The sequence below is a fragment of the Sinocyclocheilus rhinocerous genome, unplaced genomic scaffold, assembly GCF_001515625.1.
Source record: "Sinocyclocheilus rhinocerous isolate Xijiao unplaced genomic scaffold, SAMN03320098_v1.1 scaffold2258, whole genome shotgun sequence".
In the NCBI taxonomy this organism is placed as follows: domain Eukaryota; kingdom Metazoa; phylum Chordata; class Actinopteri; order Cypriniformes; family Cyprinidae; genus Sinocyclocheilus; species Sinocyclocheilus rhinocerous.
In genome coordinates, this window is record NW_015655390.1 from 455,493 (window position 1) to 481,955 (window position 26,463).

Sequence of the window (26,463 nt, forward strand, 5' to 3'; positions counted from 1 at the left end):
AAATAAATAAACAAATAAATAAATAATAAATAAATTAATTATTTTGCATATGCACGGATTTCAAAGTATGTATTAAGTATAAAATAGTATGTACTCCATTAAGATAAACTAAAACATTGGAAATAAAAAGGAAAAATATGCACTTTATTAAAAAATTCTCAATTAAAAAAGACGACGACTAGGGCTATGGGCTGTAGAGGTGACCGTGACCACACTGCGCCTGCTTTGCCTTTGCCAATGAGGGGGCATCAAAAGTAGGCAAAAGGGAGGGATTGGAGCGTAAAACGTGAGAGTGTAAGAATACATGCAACCACAAGAGATGTAGTAGAGCACATTTACTTGCGAAGCTCTACCAGTCTCTCTAGGTATCCACATCGCCTTACACATGCTGATACGTATTATAATGTTGACCGAAGAATTATCGATGAAATTCTTACGCGTATTTGATATCATGTATTTTAGATATTGAGAAATAGCGGTTGGGTAAGGGCTCTCTGTGGTGCGTACTGTGGCTTTAAATGCCGCTCCTCCCCCTCCGCTCTCCACTGCTCTGGAGGTGCTGAAACGTCGCCTTTCTCGTTTCAGAGCACTAGCAGCCATGGCTGAAATAAAGACGGGCATATTTGCCAAAAACGTCCAAAAGAGGCTCAGTCGGGCGCAGGAAAAGGTATGGATTTAATTATCTCCTTATTTGTGATAGATCAACAACGACTTGATTGTTAGAGGACGTTTGATAAAGCCGAAGGCAGCATTTTGTGTCCGTGGAGCTGTCCAGCAGATGCTCCGGGCAGGGGAAGGAGATTCAGGTGTGCGATTTAACCTGCAATATTTTAGGTTAGAAGAGAAAAACGTCTTTTCTTTTCTGCTTTCTCACATGCTTAGTTTACATTTTCAGTGCATCAGACCTTAAACATCATTCCCGGTGTCAAAAATGCGCAGACTGCAATCTTAGCCAGCACTGCCATTTAAAAGCGACTGAGGAGCTGCTCCATGACAGAAATCCCACTTAAACCAACGAGGTATTATGATACTTTGTGGTTTACATTTACTGTATACACCTTCTTGACGGAGAAATGATTCATCTCAGTTTGAAAGCAATGGATGACTATTAGATTAATAAAGTGTCACGGATTCAGTGCCACGTATTACTGTTTGTCTCGCCAATCATCCCCTGTCTTATGGCTGATTTTTTCCCTATATAAGTTTTCCTTGTATCTCTGACGATGTAATCCATTATTACTCAAGATGTTGGTTGAAGCTGTCATTTTCCTGCAAGGTCAGGGGAAGGGGAGGCGGGGGATGCCCTCGTCTATGCGGTATGAATACTAGCGGGAGGAGATTTCCGAGTGACCACGAGATCGTGAAGGCCGATTTAATGTGTTTGTAGAGAGAGACGCGACATTCTTTCCCTGTTCAGAACGACATATAAATAGACTATTAAGTGTGTGTCGCTTTCGCTTGATGTTTTTGAAAATAAACTGGTATTTAGCTGCAGAATGGGATTTAGTTTTCGTGGTTTTGCTTTGCCAGCCTGCGCAATATTTTGCAGTTGGTAGCGAGCTGAATATGAAATGTCTGTCGGCTAGTAAACTGAAGGCGTCTGGTAAACAGAGCAGTAGTGGTTTTCCCGAGCCCGAGCCGAGCTGCAGTAAGAGGATTGTTTTTCTTTTAATCCCCATGGTTCACTCACAGACTGAAGGCCAACTGTGATGAGACATCGAAAGTGAAGATTCCCTTGAGACCCGTGTTTCATGTTATCATGTGTATGAACTATGGGTGTCACACTGTGTGGTGTTTTTCAGAGTGAATTGTGCAAAAGTGGGACAGGTTTTGGTAGATTCCTGGAGGCTTGATGAAAGCTTTATATTCTCTGTCTTTTGGGATTTTGCGATGCCAGTAGATAAAAACAATAGACTGGTGTTCACATTTTTAGGTGAAGTGGGAAAGATCATCGGCAAAGTGGGATAGTGTTTATATCATGTTCATGTTAGGTTTATCTGATGTGTGTTTGCTGCAATTCAAGAACTTCACTGCAACTTTCTTCTATGAAAAGTAACAAAATTGTGTATTTGTCTTTTAAATTAGGGGTATGTCTCTATTGTTAAAACATGTAAAAAAATTAAATAAAAAAAAACGTACTGTTAAAACATGGTTTAGCTGATTTGTTACTGGTGCAAGACTTGATTAACCAGCTTGATGGAGGTCTATCAGTTTAATCGTTGTATGTCATGTTATCTCTTAATAATATTAGTGGCCATTATCTATCAGAACAGTTTTAAAAATGTCCCATTATAAATAAAAGCTGCTGCCAAAAATACTATATGTATATATTACATATATATGTATATATAAAGAAAAATTACACACACAAGCACTCTCTCTCTCTCTATCTCTAGCTCTAGCTTGTGTGATTTTTTTTATAACCACAGTGCAAGTTTATATTCTTTATAGAGGCTTATTGTAAAGATTTTTTGTGTATATTTATGCTGAGATCATTTAGCATCAAAACCACAACCACTACAATGACATCAAGCAACTAAAAACATTTTCATAATGACAAGACCTTTGTGGCAGTTATTAATGACTGTTACATTTGATTGCCTCAAGATATTTAAAAAGCAATCAATCATGAAACTTATTGTTCTTGCTTTTTAAATGATGACTCATGCTTAATGCTTGTAATAATTAAAATCATAGCTTTGGTCTGTTGCCAACATAGAGTAATATTTCCCTCATTTTTATTATATTAAATGTTTGTCATATTCTGGTATCATTTCTAGTTTGTCTAGGTCCTATAATTTATGATTTCACAATTTTGATGTTGCAGGTTTGAAGCCATGCAGCAAAATATCTAATCAGATTTCAGATATCTCTCTGATTTCATAAGAGCATCATGAAGCCACACAGTTCAAGAATGTTGAGTCTGGCTGCTCACAATGTCTATCAGTGTAACATGATTCCCTTAAGGGTTAAGACCAGCACATTTAGGAACAGGTATACAATTTACTGCCTCTGGAACAGAAGGTCCTGACCAGGGCAGATAACATGATAAGGGGTGTAAGGGATCCTTTAATCTGAGTCCCGGTGGGGACAAAATACCTCACAATCAACTGAAATGACTCATAATCCTGTTGCTTACCATCACAGGAAGATTGAAGCATCGTGACAATGTAATTGTGAACTGGATGAAACATTGTGCTAAGCGCTGTGACTTGTTTTACAAATAATTCCATGCCTTTACTAAGCAGCATCACAACAACAACAAAATGCATGTAAATTAATTTGTCTTATGCTCTTGTGTATTGCAGGATAAATATTAGCATCATAATTAAACTATCGTTGTTGAAGTGGCACTGTTCAGTTTGCTATACAACATTTGCTTTTCCACAATGTTTAGCAAAGATATGAGATTATTTTTTAAACATTATAAAACACTTTATGAAGGATAGCCTATTTGTCAACATAAACTACAGCAGAGGACATCACTGCCCAGTGTGGATGAGGCAGGGTGGAGTGTGTTGTTAAGGCCTAAGATGGGTTAATATTTCATCGGCTGGTTGCTACTGTTGTATAGTGTTTCCAGGTTGGGCTTTGTGTCTTAGATTAGTGCCATTTGCCTTTTGGAGAGTTCAATGTTGATCCTCTAGCTCTAGATGTGAGGTTTATGACAGTTTTTAATAAATGAAACATACAGATGAGCACACACTGGAGTGATTTTGGTCTTTGCCTTTTATACAGTGCTATGTTTAAAACTTTGCACTTTTAAATAATTACACATTTAGGCAATATATCTAAAAAACAAAGGGAGGTATATGGTTCTATTATTAATCTTCCCAGCAGAAAAACATTCTGAACCCTTTCTATTTGCCAGTTTTATCAATATTTTTGTGCCTTATAAGTATTGTTCCTGAATCCTGATTATAGAGCATTGCATGAATGTTAATATACTGTATCCTTGTGATGTAGATAATTTCCTGATGTCATTATACAGTATATGTATGATGGGATGTTATCTATTGATCCATATCAAAGCCTCTTCCAACATGTGTCAGTGTCTTACAAAGAAAACATCCAGATGGCACGTTCTTACCACCCAGGAGTAATGCAGAGCATTGACATGATTTATGTTCCCAGGGGGCCGTCCCTGTGGTTTACTGAAGGAGACCCGTGCCTTATACTTTCACTTTCACATGTGGTGAGAGGTAACAGCCTTACAGCAATTGTCTGTATACTGAACTGTACTGTACATACAGTTTACTGTACTAACACATCAAACATGTTAGTGTAATTGTAATCATTACTTAAACATAACATTTGAGTTTTTTTTCCTTTCAGCAACTGTCTTAATTGTCGTCTGTAACAGATGTTTTGCCAACTTCAATTTGTTTGTAAATGCCAAACATCCTGTTCAGCAACCACAGATTTCTTGTTCAGCAAAATATCAATTAGCAATACAATACATTTGAATTTGTCGCCATTTCATTGTTATGGTTTTATATTCATATGGTTTATAGTTAACTTTGCAATTTTTGCTTCTGAAGAAGAAGACAGAAGAAAAAACAACAATTTTGTGTCAACACACTGATGTTAATACTGAACACAAACCCCACTGACAGTGACACAACTAAAGATCATAAAGAAAAAGATGAGCTGACAGCATGCAGTAAATAAACAAATAAACAACAAGTATTTAACAATAACCTTCATGTGGCAGTGCATGCTGGGAGCTTATAAATCTGCAATATTGCTCAATATGAACTATGCTGCCTTTTCAGACAAATCTGTTAGGCTAATTGGAACAATGTTTGGGGAATGTTGTGATCTAACATGTTTTATGCAGAGTTCACTGTTGAACTTCACGTAATACACTTTGGGAAAAAACACCTTAAGGAGTTAAAATGACATTAGATTATGAATATTCCATAATATTTTAGACTAGAATAAAACCAGTTAATTTTTACACCACATGAAGCACAGGTTTTAGGTTGCATGACAAACTGGATAGCTGGTATATAGAAGAACATACTAACAATCTGGTTTAGCTGTACTGGTTGAAAAAAACAGAAGGTTGTTGGTGAAGCACTATGTGTGTGTTTGCCAAAGCAAAACATCCATTGCCTTTGTAATAGACTATAAAGACTTCAATTGTTTGCACAGAACCTGCTTACATTATGTCCATTGACTTTATGTTGTCATTGTATGTATGTTGTGTATTATTCATGTCTTTTGGAGTACTGAATCAAAGAGTCAAACTGTGTAAATATTTAGCAATTCAAACATTACATAAAAAGGGTATAGCGAAAACTGAGAAGCTTTTGAATACTTCTAGCTGAGTTAAAATCGAAACAGGCACCCCTCTTGTTCTCAGCAAATTCAATCTTTGAGTAACAGACGAAAACCATTTTCATGTGTTAGTCACTATGGATAGGCAGCAAGGTGGTCATGTGACAGAAGTCCTCTTTTTGGCAGTGAGACCTGACAGACTAGGAAGTGTAATTTATGCCCATTCTTCCTCCCCCGCTCCTGCTCAGCCCTTTCTTTGTGTGTATGTCATACTGTCCACAGGGTATTCAGACACTGTTAGAGGATTCCCTCATGGGAATTCAGTCATGGCTTGGCTAAATCAATGAGAATGCTGTGGGAACTGGTAGCTACGTCATCCTTACCAATGTTCATGCTGGCAGGAAAAATATGTTTTTGCATTTTACTTGGTCTAGTCATTAACACTAAAGTATTTAGGAAAAGTAAGTAGTAGAAATGTGCTTGGTTACATCTTGGTTACATACAAAATTCGCAATATATATATATATATAATTTTTTTTTTTTTTTTAATTCTCTGACTCCTTGTGTTTCTGACTCTGTTTTCAGGTTCTGCAGAAGTTGGGAAAGGCAGATGAGACGAAAGATGAACAGTTTGAGCAGTGTGTGCAGAATTTCAAAAGACAGGAGGTAAGATGAGTCTGGTCTATAGGGCTATGCTGTTTTTGGGAGGTATAATGGCTCTTTGGGTGGTTGTTAAGCTGGATTGATTTTCCCACCAGCAGCAGAGAGTCATGTTGTACTTAACCAGCATAAATTGATATTGTCTCTCCTTCTGTGTTAATATATCACTTTTAAATGTGAAGGGTCAATATTAGTGGGAAAATATCCATTGACATTTTTTATCTTGTAAGAGTTCTCTATACTAAATAGGATAAAGACTTTGAAGGTATAGACACATAGGCCGCATTTACACTGCAAATCTGGATGCCCAAATCGGATTTTTTTTACTATACTGTATACAATTTTTTTTAAACGAACCGCTTACACCTTCTTTTAAAAGTGACCCATATCTGATAACTGCATTTACACTAAATGGGCTTAACTTGAACAACACTTAACGTGGCTCAATGCATTAGACCAGCGGTGGCGAACTCCGGTCCTGGAGAGCCGCAGCCCTGCAGAGTACAGCTCCAACCCTAATTAAAACTCACCTGCCTGTAGCTTCCTAGTAACCCTTCAGACCTTGATTAGCTTGTTCAGGTGTGTTTGATTAGGGTTGAAGCAAAACTCTGCAGGGCTGCGGCTCTCCAGGACTGACGTTCGCCACCCCTGTATTAGACAGTAATATTAAAATACCAAACTCTTTATTAATAAACCATACTATTTATAGAAAAGCAGATGAATCACGAATATGAACGCAATGAGTTTAACTTATTCACAGAACTCATAGAAACATTTTTAATGTGATAGTTTCATCCTTACATCAAAATCATTAATTAGTACCGATTCTTCATGACAGTGATTATATACAGAGATCCGCTGTAAACATCCAGAGGTCTAGCGGTTGAACTTGTGCTAAACATGTTAGTGGTTCTGGGTTCTTTTCCTCATTAAGACCAAATATGTTTATCAGTGATTGTATATCAAGAGCAGAGACATGTTTGTGTACATTTTATTTTGTAAAATGCACGAACGAATAGAGAGTCTCCACAACAGCAATAGATTGAAGCGCTCATCTGTGCACAAGCTACCGTCACTGATATCAGCGGCAACGAGCATGATTTCAAAAGCAACACATTTCAGCGCCAGATCGCCTCTTATTTAACACAAACGAATGAAATTAATACTCTGCTAGTCAACTAGAAATGTTTCATTTGTAATAGATATATCTGTACCACGAGCTGTTTCAAAAACATTTGACATGCAACTTGCATTAACAGGGGAATATCTGATCTATCTGCTTACATGGCAGGCACAAATGCACGTATCCGATTCATATCAGATTTATTTATACATATGAATGAGGCCTGAAACCGATCTGAGAATATCGGAATCCATGTGCTTTTTTCCTGCTTACACGTTCGTGGGCTATATTACAGCAGTAATGATTCTCATTCCTGCTGTCACTACAACACTTCAATGCCACAGTACAACAAAAGCACTGCCAGGATGCACGGCACAGATACGATTCTCTCCGTTCTCTCTTTCTTTAGATCTATGTGGGCTAATGCAATACACACGCCATTAGCTACTCAATATCTCAATATTTTTGGCCTTTTGGCTTTTATATATATATATCTTAACATTTAAAGGGGTGTTTTTTTCTATTAAAGGAGCTGTCATTTCAACCAAATAGCCATTGTTGCCAATTCGATTCAGAATACAAGTGAAAACAATAAAAAAAAAAACCTTAGTAAAAAAAACAATTAAAAAAAACTACTTCCAGTATATTCATACTAAAACAATGTAATATGGAAATCTTACAATACATTTCATTTTTGAGTGATGCAAAATGAATCTAGATAGTTAACTGATTCATTGAAATTAACAGTTTGAACTGATTCACAGCAATTAATCAAACTTTTACTATTAAAGTTTAAATCAAAGACTCTGTTACAACATTTCTGCCTTAATGCTTTTCTTGCTAGTGAGTGACAAGACTTCTCGAAACAAACCTTTATGAAATGTAATGGGCAAATGAAAAGTGCATTAAAATCATCAAATGATGTTTAGTTTTATATCACCACAACAGCAAATATACCATAGTTTATACAGCTGGATAAATTATATTGGCCTAGCTCCATATTTAATGCGAAATTATTTCTCTCAAATAATTTGATTACTTTGAGGATGAAAAGCTATGCAATTAAATTTAGAGTTGTAGTGAAGTGTCTGTGAGGGAAGGTAGGGAGGGAAAGTGTAGTTCCAGAAGAAGTGTGTGTTTGCTGAAGAAACAGCAGCAGTCTAATCCCACCCTCTCCACCTGTCCTCACTAATCCTGATTAGACTGCTTTATGCTCCATTGTGCCAGTGCTTCCAGAAACACTCTCCTCTCCTCTGCTCACCTCCAAACATCTCTGCTCATTTAACCCCTCTCTCTTCAGTCTTTTGGGCTACGTCAAGGACTATTTGCTCTGTACTTTCTGTAGTCACCATGTGATAAATTGGTTTGTGCAAAGTGAAGTACATGCAGATTAAATTGGTCCGATATTAAATTTGCTGAGTCAATCACTACAGCTGGAGGATACCAGTCACAGCCAAAACTGAACCCACACACCATATGCTAGAAGTCTGGCTCATAAAACGCTTGTTAGAACAGAAACACGGAGCCATCAACTGCGTCGAGATATTGTACACATCAATTCTCTGCATCAGGGCTTGTAAAATACTGTCAATCTGATACTGGTTAATTGTAATGGCCACCCTAGACTGTAAAAGACACCAGACTCAGTAAATGTTAAACAACCTTTAGTCAAGCTAAAATAACCATTATAATATTCCACACACAATGACATATTGGCATATTCTAGTGGCCACAAGATACCACTAATTAAGTTGACTGTTAAAACAACACTAGCACCTTTGCTGAAATGTTTGTGTGTGTTTTAATCAAAGTGATGAGACATGATATCTCTCATCAAAAATGTTTTTTTATGCATAATGCTGACATATTTCAGACTTCTGCATCTAAAGGTGCATTATTCAACCATATTGTGTAGAGAAAGATCATCAGAGCTGATAGAGGACATTTGGGCTTTTCATTTTAATGCTTCTTGTAGCCTCCTATGCTGTCTCAGGATTGCTGGTTCTTGTGTAGAGTGCAGAAAATGAAATGACTTCCATCTGCTGCACTGGCTGGAAAGCTCATTGTGAGCACATCTTTTGTATGACTGCCTGTGATTTTCAGTGTGACGCTGTGATTTCAGCACCATGGACAGCAATTATTCTCCACCGCTTGAAACGCTAGTTATTATGTTGTCTGCAGTATGAAGAGCTTTTTACTGTGATTCGATTCGCTTCAGCTGTGAATTCAAGAATGAATGCTCAGAATGAATGTTTATATATATGTATTACTGGTTTCACTGTATTTTGGATCAAAGAAACACAGCAGACCTTTTCAAAAACAGCAAAAACAATCTTACCAACCACAAACTTTTGAACGGTAGAGTATGTATAAAACTACTGCCATTTTCTTCAGAGATTCATTGACAGATCTGAAAAAATCTGAAAAGAAAACCTCACTAGTATATCAAGGCAATTTAATGTTGACATTATCAGCCTGTGTGGTTTAAAGCCTGATGTGATGAACCTTAAAAATGACAATAAATCTCCTGTTTTGTGTTCTGATCCATAGTTTGAGGGCTCTAGGCTTCAGAGGGAGATGAAGGCCTACATAGCAGCTGTGAAAGGTGAACCATTGCAAAATACACACATACAAGTACATACACATATCTGCTTAATACTGAATTGGATTCTCTTTTGTTATGATTGCAGGGATGCAGCAAGCATCTAGGAACCTGACAGAGTCATTACATGAAGTATATGAGTCTGACTGGCACGGCAAAGATGATGTCATGATTATTGGAAAGGTAGCCAGAAATATAGTTGGATTGTCCATGTGTTAGTACTGGTATTTAAAATACCGACATTATAATGATGTTGAAACAGCATTGTTAAATTTACAGGAAAAAATGTTTTCTAAGGATCATAAAATATACTACTGCTTTTATAGAGAAAAATAAATATTAGATATTAGTGGTGACAAGTTGATGAGATCCATCATACAAATGGCTTGTGGGAAATGCTGAGCAATTGCATATGTAACGCAGCATCAAAAGAGCTGCTAAAGATCAAAGATAGATGTTGATTTCTCTTCACAGTTTGATATGCTCAAGAACTGTTGTGAAAGTGGGTGAAAATTAAAAACGCAGCATCAAAAGAGCTGCTAAAGATCAAAGATAGGTGTTGATTTCTCTTCACAGTTTGATATGCTCAAGAACTGTTGTGAAAGTGGGTGAAAATTAAATACCTGACCTCAGGTAACCTGAGCATTGTGTTCAATTCAAAATTAAAAATGGATAATTTGAAGATAAAAAAAAATCATTCTCACCAACTCTGGAACATTCTTATCTGTTCTAGTGAGATCTGAGGTTTAAGAACAGGCAAGAGGTTTTGGCAGTCTCTCACACGACTCCGCTGAGGGATTTGTACTCTGTACCTGTGCCAAAGCTAAAATGCTGCGCCTTTTAGGGAAAATGGGGTCAAGTCACTGAGCCATTAAGGTCTATTATGCAGCCCATGCCCATGCATTTCACAGACAATTTATAAGATAGATTCAGAAGGGGTCATGTCAACTGGTCATGTTAATCCTCATGTTTAAATTCCCATACAGCAAATTTAATAGCTGGAATTATAGCATATACGTAGGTATGTATAATGTATAATTATTATTTAGAGGAAAGAAAAAGGTGGCATGGCCTTTTTGCTATTGAAGATAAATTGCAGAAGATATTTTATAGAAAATGTACATTTATTGTTTTTTGAGAAAACAGTATGAATTCATGCTGATATGCTATGATCTTTTATATAGAATATTTTGAAAAATATTAATAATAAAAAATTATTATTATTATTATGCATGTGATTTTATTTATTTTATTTTATTTCCTGCAACATGAGTGTTTAGAGAGCAGTCACAGGTGGTTGTGTTTTCAAATGGTTAATGAAAAAAATCATAATTTTACATTGAGTGAGATTAGGAGCGTTGCTTTAAAGGGGTCATATGATGCGATTTCAAGTTTTCCTTTCTCTTTGGAGTGTTACAAGCTGAATGTGCATAGATAAGATCCCTGAAGACCCCTTTAAGTCATTTTATTTTATTTTTTATTTATTTTGAGTATCACTCAAGCAATAGTGCTGTTTTTTTTTATATCAGGCTGCATATTGTTTTTATTAGCGCTTTTTACACAAGCAGCAGAGAAAGTTCATGTGTCAAACTGATGACAAAAATCAAACCATTCCATCTGTCCTTCTGCCCACAGGCACACAGATGATGTGGTTTGAGGGAGTTCTTAATAGTGGATAATGACATATGTCATTTTTAGTTTGGGAGTGGGGCTGTGACTCAACGCTGTCCTCAGAGAATTTCAATTTAATTTTCCTCAAGGACGCTCATTTTTGTTTAGTCACACCTCACCGAGGGGGAGCGATGAATTCAGCTTCCTGAATCTGATTTGCATCCTCTGTGAATGAGTAAGAGCCTAATTAGATTTTAATTTCTCTGCTACTGCATCATAAATCCAACACCCATACTCATCTGTTTATGTTGCAGGAGCTGCAGAATAACATTCAGAGGGGGTTATACAGTAGATTCTCTCTTCCATCGCTCTGTTAAATCTCTCATGCTTGTCAAATGCTCTCAGTTAATCTGACTGATGGCTGTCTTGTCTCCTTTGCAGAACTGTGATGTTTTGTGGGAGGACTTCCATCAGAAGCTGGTAGACTCTACCATCAACACACTGGAAACATATTTGACTCAGTTCCCAGATCTCAAGGTGCCGATGTCGTTTTACTCATGCCGAATTGGTTTTAAGGGATGGGTCGTTCATATCCCTATCATCCATATTGTTTAAGCTGATGCATGTGCCAGCGCAGTGCTGAGAATAAATGCAAAACATATTCAGCTGAAGGGTAACCATAGTAACCACAAGTGTTTTCCCTCCCTCCAGATACGTGTTGCAAAGAGAAGCAGGAAGTTAATTGACTATGACAGCGCGAGGCACCATCTTGAGACCCTGCAGGCTTCAACCATGAGGAATGAGAAAAAGATAGCAAAAGTATACAAGTCTTTTCTGTTTGTGCATCACAACTTGGTCTTTAAAATGTTATGAATACAATTGCTGAAACCATAAAATTGCTGACACAGTGATCTGAGCTATTGCTTGAACGTATGTACCGTATCTGTGTGCATGTAGGCAGAGGAAGACTTGAAAAAGGCCCAAAGTGTTTTTGATGATCTCAACGTTGGCCTGCAGGATGAATTGCCCACACTCTGGGATAGGTGAGACATTTTAAGACTGACTGCTACTGAAATCTGAGTTTTATACTAGGCTACATGAAAAGCATTCAAAGAATCGGTTTGGTTATCCTGATGTCTTTCTAGTAGCTGGTTCATTATTTTAATTCTGTTAAGAACCATTTGATATGATGAGACCACCAGATTACAAATGGTATGGATTCATTACAGATGCCTATATGGTGCGAAAAGGACCAAGAGAGTTAAAATTGCTTTGTTGTTCTCATTGTTCTAGTTGGACATTTTGTTGGGTCATGTTTTGACCCTTTGTTCACATTCAGCACTAACTGGTGAACAACATTAAATGCAAGACTAGCTCAATAATTAGCCATCAGTCTCTTATATAACTAAAGCCTTGCTATATCATGCCCAGTATAATTATTGTATTCTCAGTGGGGTGGCAGTAATAGTTACAGCCTGGTGCCCTGACAATACAAGGCCCTGGCCAATAATATTGATTTCATTTGACCAAAGGCCTTCCTGGAATGTACATTTACATCCCAGCATTCCACATTTATCCATTAGTTGCACAGCATGCTAGCTGTGAACACTCATGTCACCGCTGCGGTTACATAGAGTAGAGGAGGTAAGATGTTGTTTTATCAACACTTTTAAAGGGAAAGGAATATGCTGCATTGATCCAAGAAGAATTTGGGGCAAATTTGTAAAATATAATTCATGATTGAGCATTAAGCTAGCTATATAAATATATAATGAGTTGGATATTAACAAAATTCATATCGATGAAAATAGCAGGATTGATATGGTAGATGTGGTAACATGCTATGAATAGCTGGTTTACACAACAGGAGTCATTTGCTTTGTCACAAAGATCAGAAGGTAAGTGTCTAGAATTAGTCATCAGTTTATTTAGAGTACTTATTTAGAATGCTTTTTATATAGAACTACTAAATATGCTTTGATTTACTCTATGTGTGCAACTGCATATTTGTAGTTATGATGTGCAGTATCCTGTATATTGCAGCAAATTTGTTTTTAAAGGAACAGTTCAACATAAAATGAAAATTCTGTCATTGTTTACTAACCTTCATGTCATTTCAAACCTATATGACTTTATTTACTTCTTTTTGTCCATATAATGAAAGTTTTTCTTCCTACCGTGGAACACTTTTTTTTTTCATACAATGAAAGTCAATTGGGTCTAATGTTGTCTTGGACCCCTTTGACTTTCTATAATTTGGACAAAAAGAATCGAGTTTTGGAACTGTATGACTGAGTAAATGATGTGTGAACTATCCCTTTAACTACCTGGTATTTTGAGTATGATTGTAGACAGTATTTTAATGGTAATACAAATAAGGTGTATGTACTGTATCTTGTGGTCAGCTGTATGTTATGGTGAATATGCTCTGGTAAGCATTATGCTGTTTTGAGCTGAAAGGGTCTGTTTGCTCACTGGAGCAACAGCCTGGTTACATAATCTATTCAATCGGCAGCTTCCTCTCTGCACCAGACCCTGCAGCCATGCTCATTTCAGCTCAGACCAGAAAGAAAAAATGACTGAGATACATTCATAACTGTTGCAGACATCAAAAATGGCTGTGTCACTTTATATTTGTATTATTTCGGATTTTAGGGTTCTTACTGTCATGCAGGCGTGGACTGAGGCATTTTAGCTTATAGGAGCAACTTCCAGATATGATTCCGCATTCTTTGTTTTAAAAGGACTAAAAAGCTTTAATATCTTGCTTGATGTATTAATGTTTGAGGTGCAGAGGTTTGTGTTAGTGCATCACATTTGCCTTCTGATCTCTTTCACATATGTGGTACAAAGTTGTTGTTTTTTTTAAATAGAAACAAGGAATTCTTAAACTCTAAATGACATCATCAGTGTCCATCTGTTTTTCTTTTTGAACATCATCCAGATGCTTCTTCAACATATTGCGCACTTGTTGGAGGCTGGAGCCTAATCATTATTCTTCTCCTTTCCTCTTTGCAGTCGGGTGGGGTTCTATGTTAGCACCTTCCAAAACGTCTCCAGCCTGGAAGCCCGATTCCACAGGGAGATCTCTTTTGTGAGTTAGATTAATTTCGAAAGCTCTTGAAGCTGTTAAACATGATGCTCCTCCTAAATATCACAAACAATGAACTGGGTGCTCAAAAACACAAAGCACATGTTCCTCCTTGGGTTTATAGAGTACTCACAGACTACTGTGTTTTCAAGAGTGGTTTATGACAAAATTCACAGTTTTACATAGTAAGATTAGGAGCTTTGTTTCTGATCCATGCAGTCAGTCAAAGAAAAGCTCTCATGCTTTGCCTGAAATCTCATTTTCTATTCAAGCTGCTACTTGTGCTGTAGCTATTACTCATGAAAGACAGATAATGTGTGTGTGTGTGTGTGTGTGCGCGCGCGTGACACAAATTTGTATAATGACATGGGTATGACATAGGTATTACAACGAGAAGGTGATTTATGAGGACATTTTGAGTGTCCCCGTATTTCAAAAGGCTTATAAATCATTCAGAATGAGTTTTTTTTGAAAATCTAAAAATGCAGAAAGTTTCCTGTAAGGGGTAGGTTTAGGTGTAGGGTTGGTGTAGGGCGATAGAAAATATGGTTTGTACAGGTTTTCTAAATCACAGAAGAGGCACTGATGAATGATTGAGCAATATTTATAGGGCTATTTAACTCTTTAACAATGCAGCGTGGGAGAGCAACTTTTTTAAATGCACTGCCTGCTCTACATTCAACCAATACATAACTCTTTAAATACTCTTTGAATATTGCTCCAAATATTATTTTCTAGCCTTTAGTTTTCTAGTGTTAGAGACATTAAACAGTGCAAATTTCTTTTAGATCCACATCTGTCATTTTGGGTCCACACTGAAGGTTATAATGTTTTAGCTGGGAACTCCGCATTGGTAGATTATGTTTATTATTAGACACAGCATGTTGCCGTCAGTGGGCATCAATGCTTTGTTAAAGACTTTTTTCACCAGAAGGGGTGAACAATGCAGCTCTGCACAGAAGCTACTGCAAAGGTCTGCTCTTTGTGTCAATGTGATCAGTATAGAGGTCAATGCATCACTCTATTGACACATACATAATTTTTACTTTTATTGAAGGAATGAAAATTATTTCACATTAAGAAAAACTTTAGTAATTTGAGCATTCGTTGTTCATGAAGGTGAAGATTAATTATTATGAACGTATTATGATTTGTACATATTACTATTTTTATATTAATGACTGTGAGATCATGTACAAGTTTATGCCAATAAAAAGGAATGAAAATAATACAAATCTTAGCAGGCGCAATAGCATATTCAGTAGTACCACAGTACCTGAATGACAACATTTATTTCACTAAGGTTGCCTAAGGCAAGTAATTTTGCTTGAGTTCTTCTCATAATTATTTTTTCCAATGATTTCTTTCTCTATGTTTTGGATCCAGCTCTGTCATAAGCTGTATGAAGTGATGAATAAGCTCGCTGAGCAGCACTCGGACAAAATGTTCACGATTCAGGGAGCACCCAGGTAACCCAAGCAACAGTCTTTAACCTCCATTATCTCCCTGCACAGAATGTACTTATTCACTGATGGCTGTAATGTACATAGTACAACATTGTACAAAGCTTGAAGAATTGTCATGTTATAATGTTGTATATTTGTTACCACTTTGAAAGATGATAAGAAAACAAGATTATTGCCATAATTCTGGCTTTTAATCAAGCGTTTATATGGTTTGGCTCTGTTCGTGTTCTTCCTGTTACAGAGTGAAACGGTAAGTGGAATAGCATGGACAGTTAGTGTATGTAAAGACATGGGAGGTTTACTTCCTCTAAAGTGTTCTTAGTTTAGAAAGGAAAATGGAAGAACACATTTGTTCTTTGTGAAAGAACACCTTTGAGTAAGTAAATGTCCTGTGCACAAAATTGGTTTGTAGTGCAGAGGACACCCATAGTTCAACAGCACTGTGCTTGAGGAAGATGATGATAGTGTTTAGTTTTGTAGATCTGGTAGGTGATGGGTAATTATGCTGCAGATGTTTCTCCTTTGCTTGTAATTTACACAACATCCCTTTGTTATTTAACTATACATTTTTAGTGAATCTCAAACTTGTCCTACACTGTAGGTGCATCACTACATCCAAATATAGCTTCAAAGTGAAAAGCAGGTGATAAGCAGAGCACATTGTGATAGAAATGATTAATTTAACAGTACTTGGACACAATGGAAAACTGTGATGAAGTAAGACCATCTCTTAAATAGTGTGTTGGTTGCAAACTGCCCTTCTTAGAAATCTCCAATAAGAGCTCTGATCTAGTGAAAATAATATATTCAGAATAAAAGAAGCCATGATGAATTGCTAAGAAGTTATTTGTGTGTCATTTTTTATTGACAGCGACTCAGGACCCCTGCGATTAGCCAGGACTCCCACCCCACCTGATGATGAGAGCTCTGACAGCAGCCCAGCTGCCAGCCCCAACCACACACTAAGGCCCACATCTCCTGGCCCACTTCGACCCAAATCACCTTCACAGGTAGGACTGAAACCCCTCCAAGTCCTGCAGCATTCAGAATGAAGATTCAAGTAGTTAGGAAGTTTGCAGTTTATTCATGATGTGCAGCACTAAAATGAGTACAAATGCTCTCCTTGACCAGTATTTGTGAGGTTTTGATTTGTGAGGTTCAAAGGCACACATGGTATCTCTTCATATCAGCTCAAAATGGGACCTCCAAAACCACCTCCTCCAAAAGCTACTCCAACCAAGGAGCTCCAACAAGAGCAGATAATCGACCTGTTCGATGGAGGCTTTCCAGAGATCAGTGTTACATCACCACAGGTGAGCGAGCATTCACTTATTTTTATTGGTAATATGGAAAAAGAAAAATATCTGCTAGGAGTAAAATAGATTACTTGTGCAGCATTCAACCTTATTTAATAGTCAGTTCATTTTATTTTTATGTTCTTACTTTAGCCAAACGAGAAACCTGGAGAATCTCTCCTGGACTTGGATTTTGATCCATTCAAGCCTGATGCCAGTACACCTATCGGGCAGACCCAATCACCCATATCTCAGGTCCTTCTTCACACTCTGCTTATGTTATTAAAAATTAGAGACAGTGACAGGTCAAATGAAAACTTTTACGTCTTAGCAATCATTTTTATTTATATAACATTAATCAATCAGTTAGGAAATAGAGCTTAAATTGTTGCATATTTTTTCTTACAGACACTACCTTGGGATCTTTGGGCGGTAAGTCTGCTTTCTTTGCCTGTACTCTCTGATCTATGTGAGCTGATGCAAAGGAGAGAAATCTTGGTGCTATTAGTAACTTGGTGACAGAATCCTCTCCTGTCCTGATGTTAAAAGAAGTGGCCTAGAGTTGTAGTCTCTTAAAACAATAAATTTACACTGACATGAAATGTAAATTCACTGTAATTTCATGACAAGCTCAAAGACGTTCCTGTCGAGCATTAATTTGACAGCAAATACCTCTGATATCTCTGTTCATTTCTAGGGAAATGCTGCACAGCCTGCACAGCCCGTAAGTAATGACTGACGAGAGTGTCTTAGTAGAAAGCAATTGCAAATGTAATTAAAGTTCATGGCAGATTTAACCTCCAGCTTTCAAGACTTTGGCAGATAACTTCTTAAATGTTCATTTATTCATTAACGTTACAAATTAGAAATCTGTCCCCCATTTCTCCAGTGTGACATTGCATTGCGGTTTATATTCATGTACCATGGTTCTCATTTAAAATATTCCTACTTAGTTTCTTTAATCTGTGTTTGTCTGTGACAAATCTGTCTCCATCTCTGTTGGCCCCCATCATAGGGGAAATTTATTTGCATAGTTACCACTTGTTACCTTTCTTTCCTTGACCAGGCTGCAGATGCTGGCTTCACTGCCAACTGGGCAGCTGACTTTGGCTCTTCAGCCACTACGGGTACAGAGGAATCTGGAAATGCTCAAACTGCAGTGGATGAGCAGGGATGGCCACCTGCCGAAGGTTGGCCAACAGAGGTAGCATCACAGCCTCAAGGAGAGGCAGCCACAGATGAGGTTAGAGCCTGGAATCCAGAAAACTATCCTGAGCCAGACCCAGACTGTGATCCCTGTGCTGTGGGGGGTGGCGAGGCCAAGCAACAGCATCCAGGACAGGGGAAAGAGAGTGTAGAGGAAGGTCAGACAGACTGGGCTAAAAATCAAGTGGAATGGGCAAAAGAAAAGGTAAGTTGCAGGTCAGAGGAGAGAGATGCAGAGGAGACAGTGGGCTTGCAACCAATGCCTGGAATCATATTCACCGATGAGTTTGGTCAGGAGATTCAGGATACCACGGAGGGCGTAGGGGGAGATAGTTCCAGATGGGGTCTTTCTAGCCAGGTTGATCTAGATGGATCCGGCTCAGAGTACGAGACTGCTGAAGAATGGGGTGATGTCCCAGAACAAAACGGTGGGTGGGTCAGTGCAGATGATGAGCTTGAATGTGCCGAGAATGAGAATCCAGTTGTGGCACCAGAACAAGGCACTGTGGCCCAAGAGTGCTTTGCAGACTGGGACACGTCTGATGGTGTCCCCGAGCAGATTACACCTGCTGACTCTGGGTTTGGTGGTGATGCATTTGCAGCCAACTGGGATCAGCCTGAAGCAACACCATGTGTCTCAGAGCTTGAAAATGAAAGCTTGGATGAGCCGATTTCAGACCCAGCCAAAGCAGGAGCAAATATGCCTCAAAATGTTCTTGAATCTACTCCGAGTTCAGACCCATTTGACACTGAAGGTAATGATCCATTTGGTACAGGGGATGATCCCTTTGCAGCATCAGGGGATGACCCATTTGGGAATGGAAATGATCCATTTGCGACCTCGGACCAAGATCCCGTTGGCTTTTCTGGAAGTGATCCCTTTGTTACTACAGGCAGTGATCTTTTTGATACTGAAGGGCTATCAACAGAGAGTCCAAAAAGTGGGTTTCATTCTGATCCGTTTGCAGAGACCCAGCCAGCAGACGAAGGACAGTGGGCAGCGGACCCCTTTGCCACTGAATTCACATCAGACCCTTTTGCTACTGGGGCAATCAGGACCCATTTGCTAATGAGATCACATCTGATCCTTTTGCCAATGAAAGCGGTGGGGACCCATTTACCAGTGAGAACAACCAGGGGTGGGCAGGGGGTTGGGAATCCACCGGGACAAAGGAGATTATTGGACAAGGAAAAGACTCTGATGTCTTTGATGACAAAACTGGACATGCCAATGGGTTTGCCCAGTGGGCAGCTTTTCCTGCACCAGCTGCAGACTCTGAGAACTCCAGTAAGGGCTCCTGGCAGGAGGTGAGTGATAGCAGTGGCTTCTTCTCTTCTGATGGCCAAGGAAACTTTACAGCAGGCTGGCCAGGTGAGGATGTTCCATCTCAAGACCCTTTTACCTCCTTCCCTGGGCAACAAGACACCTCTAATCTTAAAAGTACCATTGCAGAGGACAAGGTCTGTCATAAAGAGCCAGAGAACTCAGACCTGTCTGAAGACGAAGTTGCAAACCGGAGATATGGAAAGTTATACCAAGAAATAGATACAGAGCTGGAAGAGGTACCTGACTTCCTGCCACTCTGCTTAGCTTAGTGTAGAGTAGACTACAGCAAGAATACTCCCCTCTTTTCCTGCCTGCAGATGAAGTACTATTTTCCTGCTACAAAACCCTTCAGACCCTGGAACCCCTCCCACAGTCCACAGTCCCAAGACCTGTTCTCCTCTCTCTCCTTTGCTTGCTTTCATTGTTTGTTGGTTTTGCTAAATTCAAGTAGAATTTACAATCCTCCAAGTGTGTACAATTAAAATACATGTCTTTGAGGGTTTACGTACTAATTACTTATTTAATTCGGTTTAGGTGTCCAACAAGGCTTTTAACGGATTTTCTAAGGTAAATAGGAGCTTAGAAAGTTTAATCTAACTTTTCAATAGATTAAAAGAGAATTCATAATGACATTATGAATTACTGTCAATGTGGCCAAACACAACAGTCACATTGTCCCAAGTGATTGTGCTATCATAATAGCATTGTAGCAATGCTTAGAATTGGTGGTTTTGAAAGAAGAAGAAGAAGAATTTAAAATAATTTAAGAATATCTTTAAAAAGAGATAAGAAATGATGGATCTCATCATTTGCAACAAAATTCAACCCCCAGGGAGTTTCTAATATATTCCTGATATTTTTTTATGAGTAACAAATAAAATTATTTTTGTAAATGGTGACACCAATTTTACAATGAACACGCACAACCCAGTGTTAAAAATAACTGTGGCCCTGCTTTAATATACCAAAAGCTGTTTTATATCTAATTCTGTGATGATCCCTACTAATTCCTCTTCCCTGAAAGATCCATTAAACCATTTCTCACAGGAATTATTTTGAAAAAATAAAATAAAATAATAATTTGCAGTCTAACCTAGCTGATTATATGTTTCAGATTTCATGCAAGTAAATTTGATTTGCTTAACTTTACCTTTTTATTCTCTGGTATTTTTTAGGATGCAACAGTCCCAACATTTGTGGCCGAATTTGATAAGATGGTGAGTAGACAGTCTTTTGATAGTGAAAATGGATTTTGACTGTAATGCTCTGTACTTCTTACTTAAAGGGTGTCAACCCTCTTACTTAATGGGTGTCAATGGGCATTTATTTATTTCCATGAATGTTTCTTTGTAATATCATTTTTTGTTTTAGTTTTTCCTCTTTTAATTTTTTCCCCTTTTGTAGAATTTTTTTTTCATATGCATTTTTATCAAGACAATTTTGTTGTCATTTTCTCCAGTGATTGTCGTGCTTCAAATTCTGACTGTACTACATAAATACATCTGTCATTGCTTGTTGCAAACTATATCTTTAAAAGTGGTTTTAAACCTATGGGTTTTAATACTGGTCAAGTAGTGAAGGTGATATTGGACAGTCTTTCTTATTGTTCTCTTATAAATGTATATAAAGTCTGAGGTTGAGGCCCCAGAGGGTGATGTAGCTGAAGGAGAAGGTGAAGCAGCCCCAGCCTCAGTACCTGAGGGTGGGGAGGGTCCTGTCACCACTCCCGCTACAGACACACAACCAGCGGAGATCACTGCTTCAAGCCCCCCTGCAGAGACGGCCACAGTGAGTGACAGAGTTCAGTTCTAAACGTCATTAGAAATACCGTCATCACCATCTTCATCAACGCCATTGTCAACGTTTTTACATCAATGCTTTCCATCATTACTGTTATCACTTTCATCACAACATCATCATCCTCATTATAGTTGTTGTGATCGTCATCTTAATTTACATCAATCTGTTGATACTGTTTTTATCATTTTCAATATCCGTGTTGTTAGAATTTATCATCATCATCTTCCATCAGTGCATAAAATATGATTATTGCCCTTGCTGTCATGATATGATCGTCAGGTTATGTTTTTGGCTACATATACATGTATTCCCTCACATCAAATTGATCAGAAATAAGCTGTAGCCATTGATCATATCTGTGTACTGTTGTTTATAAAGAGCGCTGTGGAGTCTCCAGTGTCTGCTGAGACTGAGGCAGCTGAGCAGGCTGAGGTATGTACCTCTGAAAAATAACTCTAAACAGTGCCTGCATGTTGGCCATTTTACCTTTTGTATTTTAAAAACCCAAATGTTTTGGAAAAGAAACTCTCTAGATTTTTCAGGAGTTCTGTTATTTTAAACATATTTGATTTTTTTTTAACATTGACTTAACAAATGTTTACAATTTTTTTTTTATTATTGACATAATTGTACATAAATATAGTTGTTTTATTATATTGTTGACGTAGATTTTTTCCATAACACAAAATTGCATACACTTTCAGTGCAAGCTCTGACTTTTCTTTTTCTTATGTATTAGCCAGTTACATACGTTCTTTTTATGTAAGTTTCATTTTATAAGTTCTTTTTATGGAGGTAAATTTTGAATGTGTTCATTTGTGTAAAATGGCATACCAATTATTATCATTTTTATTACTTTCTTTTTTTAATTTACACATGCTTTGGGATCAGTTTTAAGTATTGGTTTTATTTAGCAACAGTAGGATGTCAGAAGCACAGTTATGTAGTGGATCTTAAAATAACAGTTTTCACAAAGACTTTGGTTGAGCCTGAGATTTTATTGTTGATGAAAAAGTTTCAACCATTCTTTAGCTTCCAGTTGAGGACATAGAAAAGGAGCAACCCAGTGAAGAAGCCCCGGTAACTATAACTTATGTCTAATGTATGGCATAAGAGAAACTCAAGTCATATGCAGCACCATTGCATATGTGCTTGGTTACTGTATCTAGCAAATCCTTGTTCTCTGTAGAAATGCCTTTGGGCATTTGCAATGTCTCCAAATGAATTATGTATGAGATGTAAGATATGATAGGAAAACAGGTGGTGTTATTTGGAAGTATAACAGAAATTGGAGATAGCATGAATGTTTTTTTTATTTGCATGTAGGATTCTGCTTCCATCCAAGAAACACAGGAGTCACCTACAGAGGCGGCTCTGGTAATTTCACTTCTATAATTTTATAATTTCACTGCCTTCCAATTATGAAATCAGTACTGCTATTTTAATAGTAGTAACGGCCTTCCAGCATCAAATCCCACATTCCTACTTTTAAACATGTTTTTAGGTTCAACAGTAGTTCACTGAGATGTTCATAAGCTCTGATACAGATGAGTAGTAACGGTTATGAAGGCAAGCCAGATACTGACATGACCAGAGACAGATTTGTTGACTAATCACTGCAGTGTGTGTCATTATTAATTTGAATAAATGAATGTGTAATGATGCTGACAACCACATTTCTTTGTGTGTAGGCTACTGTTGAGGATAAAGAGTCTCCCATTGAAGAGACTCCGGTAACTATTTAAGTCTTAATAGATCGACTAACTTTTTTTCTACTGTTATTATATTTTTATTTCATGCTATTATTTCAACATTGTTATCTAATATTATTGTATTAATTTATTTTTATTTATGTATTTATTTATTTTTGGTAATTGTTTTGTATCATCATGAAGCCATATGAAAAACTTTTTTTTTAATTCAAACACTGATATTGTCAGATATTTCTTGACTATCTAGTTGGGTTTCCTTTCTATTTCCATTCTTAATATTTTTAGTGAGTTCTGCAGAATACCTTGTAGCATAGAATTATTTAGATATTATATAGAGTCTCAGTCTGATATTAAATCATCATCTGGCTTCATATGAAACTTAGTGTGGTTACCAAACTGATGCACTGGGACAGGATGGTAGCCACATATGTCATTATTTAGCCTTGCAGAATGCTTTTTTAACAGTATGTGTTGATGGATGGAGACTTCTAACATGTGCTGCGGCATTAATCAGAACCTATAACCCATCTTTTTGTTTATGTGTATCTTTTATTTTAAGTTTTTGAGGGTACAATGAGCAGTTGCAACACCTGGCAGCGCAACAACAAACACCGTCCAGTTCTGACATAATATATTCTTCTCGTTCCAAACACAAAACTTTGTTTTTAGATCCAGAGATGATTAGAAGGCGAACGCTGCCACTGTTTCTGCCATTTCTGATTGTACCTTTAATTACTTTTCATTTAATGTTTTCTTCCCTGGTCTTTTCTGTTACAATAGTTTTGATCCACATAAGGTTGCACACACTAAATCCAATTAAACAGAGATGATGTTTTAACCTGACAATTCCCTTGCTTTCTGAACCTTTAAATAGTGACTTAACTGATGACTATTATTACCCCTCTAATCACCATTTTCGGTTTCCATGGTGACTCCATTCTTACATCACCCCAACTGGCAGTAATTTTACATTCTCTCTTTCTAAGCACATTAAATGACTAAGCAAGTGGAGCAGAAATGTTCAGGTGTAAATATAATCTATGCATCTATGATTAGTTGAATCTGAATTCAGCAGTTTTGAATTGTATGGGGTTTTGGAATTTATTTATGTACTTACTGAAAGATCAAAAATGGATTCCATTTTACAGTTATTCTTGGGTCATTGTTGAATGAGTTAGGTTGAACTTTTTGACGACTTCTTCACATGTATATTGAGATCATATAGTCACTATGATCTGAGGAATGTTCACCCATACTACTTCATCCAGTAGGCAGTGGTCATCATGATCCCTGTTCCTTCATGCCGTCTGTTGAACATTTCCCCTAACCAAAGTACTTGACTTTTGGTGAAACTCAAGTCTGTTTTTTTTTGAGAACTGACTTGCCATTCCTCATCAGGGACAGTTTTAACCTCAGAAGTTAAACTGGTCCCTGCACCCCTCATTGTGACACACGGAGTGCTCCCCTCCGTGATGCTGTAAACCGATCCATCCACATGAGTGGCTTGTGTTGAGTGTTCAAACACTGGCTCTCACTCCTGAGCACCTCTTCCAGACTATAGATGCCAAACCAGAGGAAGAGGCCAGTTCACTAGAAGCCAAACCAGGAGATGAACCAGATAATGTTGAGCCCAAACCAACAGATGAACCAGATAAGGTTGACACCCAACCAGGAGAAGTTCCTGATAATATTGAGCCCGAACCAGGAGATGCTCCTGATAATGTTGAGCCCCAACCAGGGGATGAAACCAGTAAGGAGGGTGCTGCAAACAGTGGGAAAGAGGAGGTAGATATTCACCTGTGATTCTGCACTTTGGTATGCAGGCCATTGACAAGACCCTGGTTTCTTTATGTAACCATTCTGGACTGTACTTTAAAACTCACAGATATTTAGAATTGAATCAAAATGCTTTAAAACATAACTGTTCTGCTGAGTTTTTATTTTGTAACTTGATGTGTGAAATGTCACAATTATTTTTCAGTAACATTTTTCAACAGAGCCTCATTGTGCAAGAGAAGGGGTTAATGTTAGTCAATAAAAATGCAATTGTTCATTGGTTGTTCACATTAGTTCACAGCGCATTAACTAATGTCAACAGATACAGCTTTTGATTTTAAAAAATGAATTAGTAAAGCTCGAAGTACCGTTCGCTACTAGTTCATGTTAACTAATGTAGTTGACAAATGTTAACAATTGTAACCTTATTGTAAAGTGTTACCCATTTTTCTTTTATTCAGTTGTTTTTAATTTATTACATTTCTTAAGTATGTATTATGTGTATATGTGTGATCTGTTTCATGTGTATTATGTAATTGTGTCAAGCTACTGCAAAAATTGACTTGCATATCTTACCTTCAGGTTTATTACTTGAGTTGCATGTTGAGTGATGCTGCTTCTTTGCCTCACCTCAGGAAAAGATGCCTATCCCTTCTGTTGTTATTGAGCCTGCCTCTAGTAATGAGGGTGATGATGACCGGGATGGTGATATCATATCTCCAATAGCAACCAGTGACAATGGGGTGATCACAGAATGCCAGACAACCAAAGACATCTCCTCTGGAATGCCTCCTGGATACCTTTTCAGGGTGAATATAAAGCAAACACCATTTAAGTAAAGGATAAACTACAGTCGTACATTTATTTTGCAATATTACCTGCTGACTGTACATTATTCTGCTGATACTCGCCAAATAAAGAAACATGTGGTCATAAAATATTGATCCGTAAGTCTAATGTGCAAGACTTCCGATTTATTAGTCACTGTAACTAAAAGAATGCAAAATGCAGTAAACAGTGAAATCATTTGTTCTACAAATCATTGTGTTTCTGATTATAAATTAAAATAATATGGTAACAAATATCAATTTGTAACATCAAGCAGTATAATAAACTGTTTTTGTAGAGCTACAGTAACTGGAAACGGCTGAAACCGGAAGCCTTGCACATTGAACTTAAAAATGACCGTGCACGTAATTACCTTAAATATAATGTGGATATACAGTACAGTAACCTTAAAGCTTTCTCTAAGAAAAATAGCCCATTACAGTGTACAAAACATTCGGCCTAGCAACAAGATGAACAAATTCCTTTGCTGTTCTGTAGGTTGAAATGATGCATGATTTTGAAGCAGCAAACCCAGACGAACTGGAGCTGAAGAAAGGAGACATTGTTTTGGTAGTACCCACAGAGCTAGCTGAAGATCAGGTATGATTTGTCTTGAATGTTTAACTTTTGTTTTATTCACTTTTCTTATTATAATCATAATGTGATTTTGATGCTCATTTTGT

At 37.5% G+C, this 26,463-nt stretch overlaps 1 protein-coding gene across 1 annotated transcript in view; it reads left to right on the forward strand.

The window, feature by feature from the left end:
- The window catches only part of LOC107718041 (amphiphysin-like), a 33,348-nt gene that overhangs the window by 5,632 nt on the left and 1,253 nt on the right, over positions 1-26,463 (forward strand). Inside the window, 26 exon segments of the mRNA XM_016524974.1 lie at positions 586-667; positions 5,869-5,949; positions 9,617-9,671; positions 9,757-9,851; positions 11,721-11,816; positions 11,991-12,098; positions 12,237-12,322; positions 14,298-14,373; positions 15,757-15,839; positions 16,708-16,846; positions 17,027-17,149; positions 17,285-17,386; positions 17,540-17,563; positions 17,829-17,855; positions 18,198-19,380; positions 19,383-19,900; positions 20,199-20,231; positions 20,840-20,881; positions 21,294-21,452; positions 21,843-21,896; positions 22,497-22,544; positions 22,791-22,841; positions 23,156-23,197; positions 24,731-24,961; positions 25,588-25,761; positions 26,279-26,380. Coding sequence (XP_016380460.1) covers positions 599-667; positions 5,869-5,949; positions 9,617-9,671; positions 9,757-9,851; positions 11,721-11,816; positions 11,991-12,098; positions 12,237-12,322; positions 14,298-14,373; positions 15,757-15,839; positions 16,708-16,846; positions 17,027-17,149; positions 17,285-17,386; positions 17,540-17,563; positions 17,829-17,855; positions 18,198-19,380; positions 19,383-19,900; positions 20,199-20,231; positions 20,840-20,881; positions 21,294-21,452; positions 21,843-21,896; positions 22,497-22,544; positions 22,791-22,841; positions 23,156-23,197; positions 24,731-24,961; positions 25,588-25,761; positions 26,279-26,380 — 3,801 coding nt within the window. The 5' untranslated portion in view covers positions 586-598.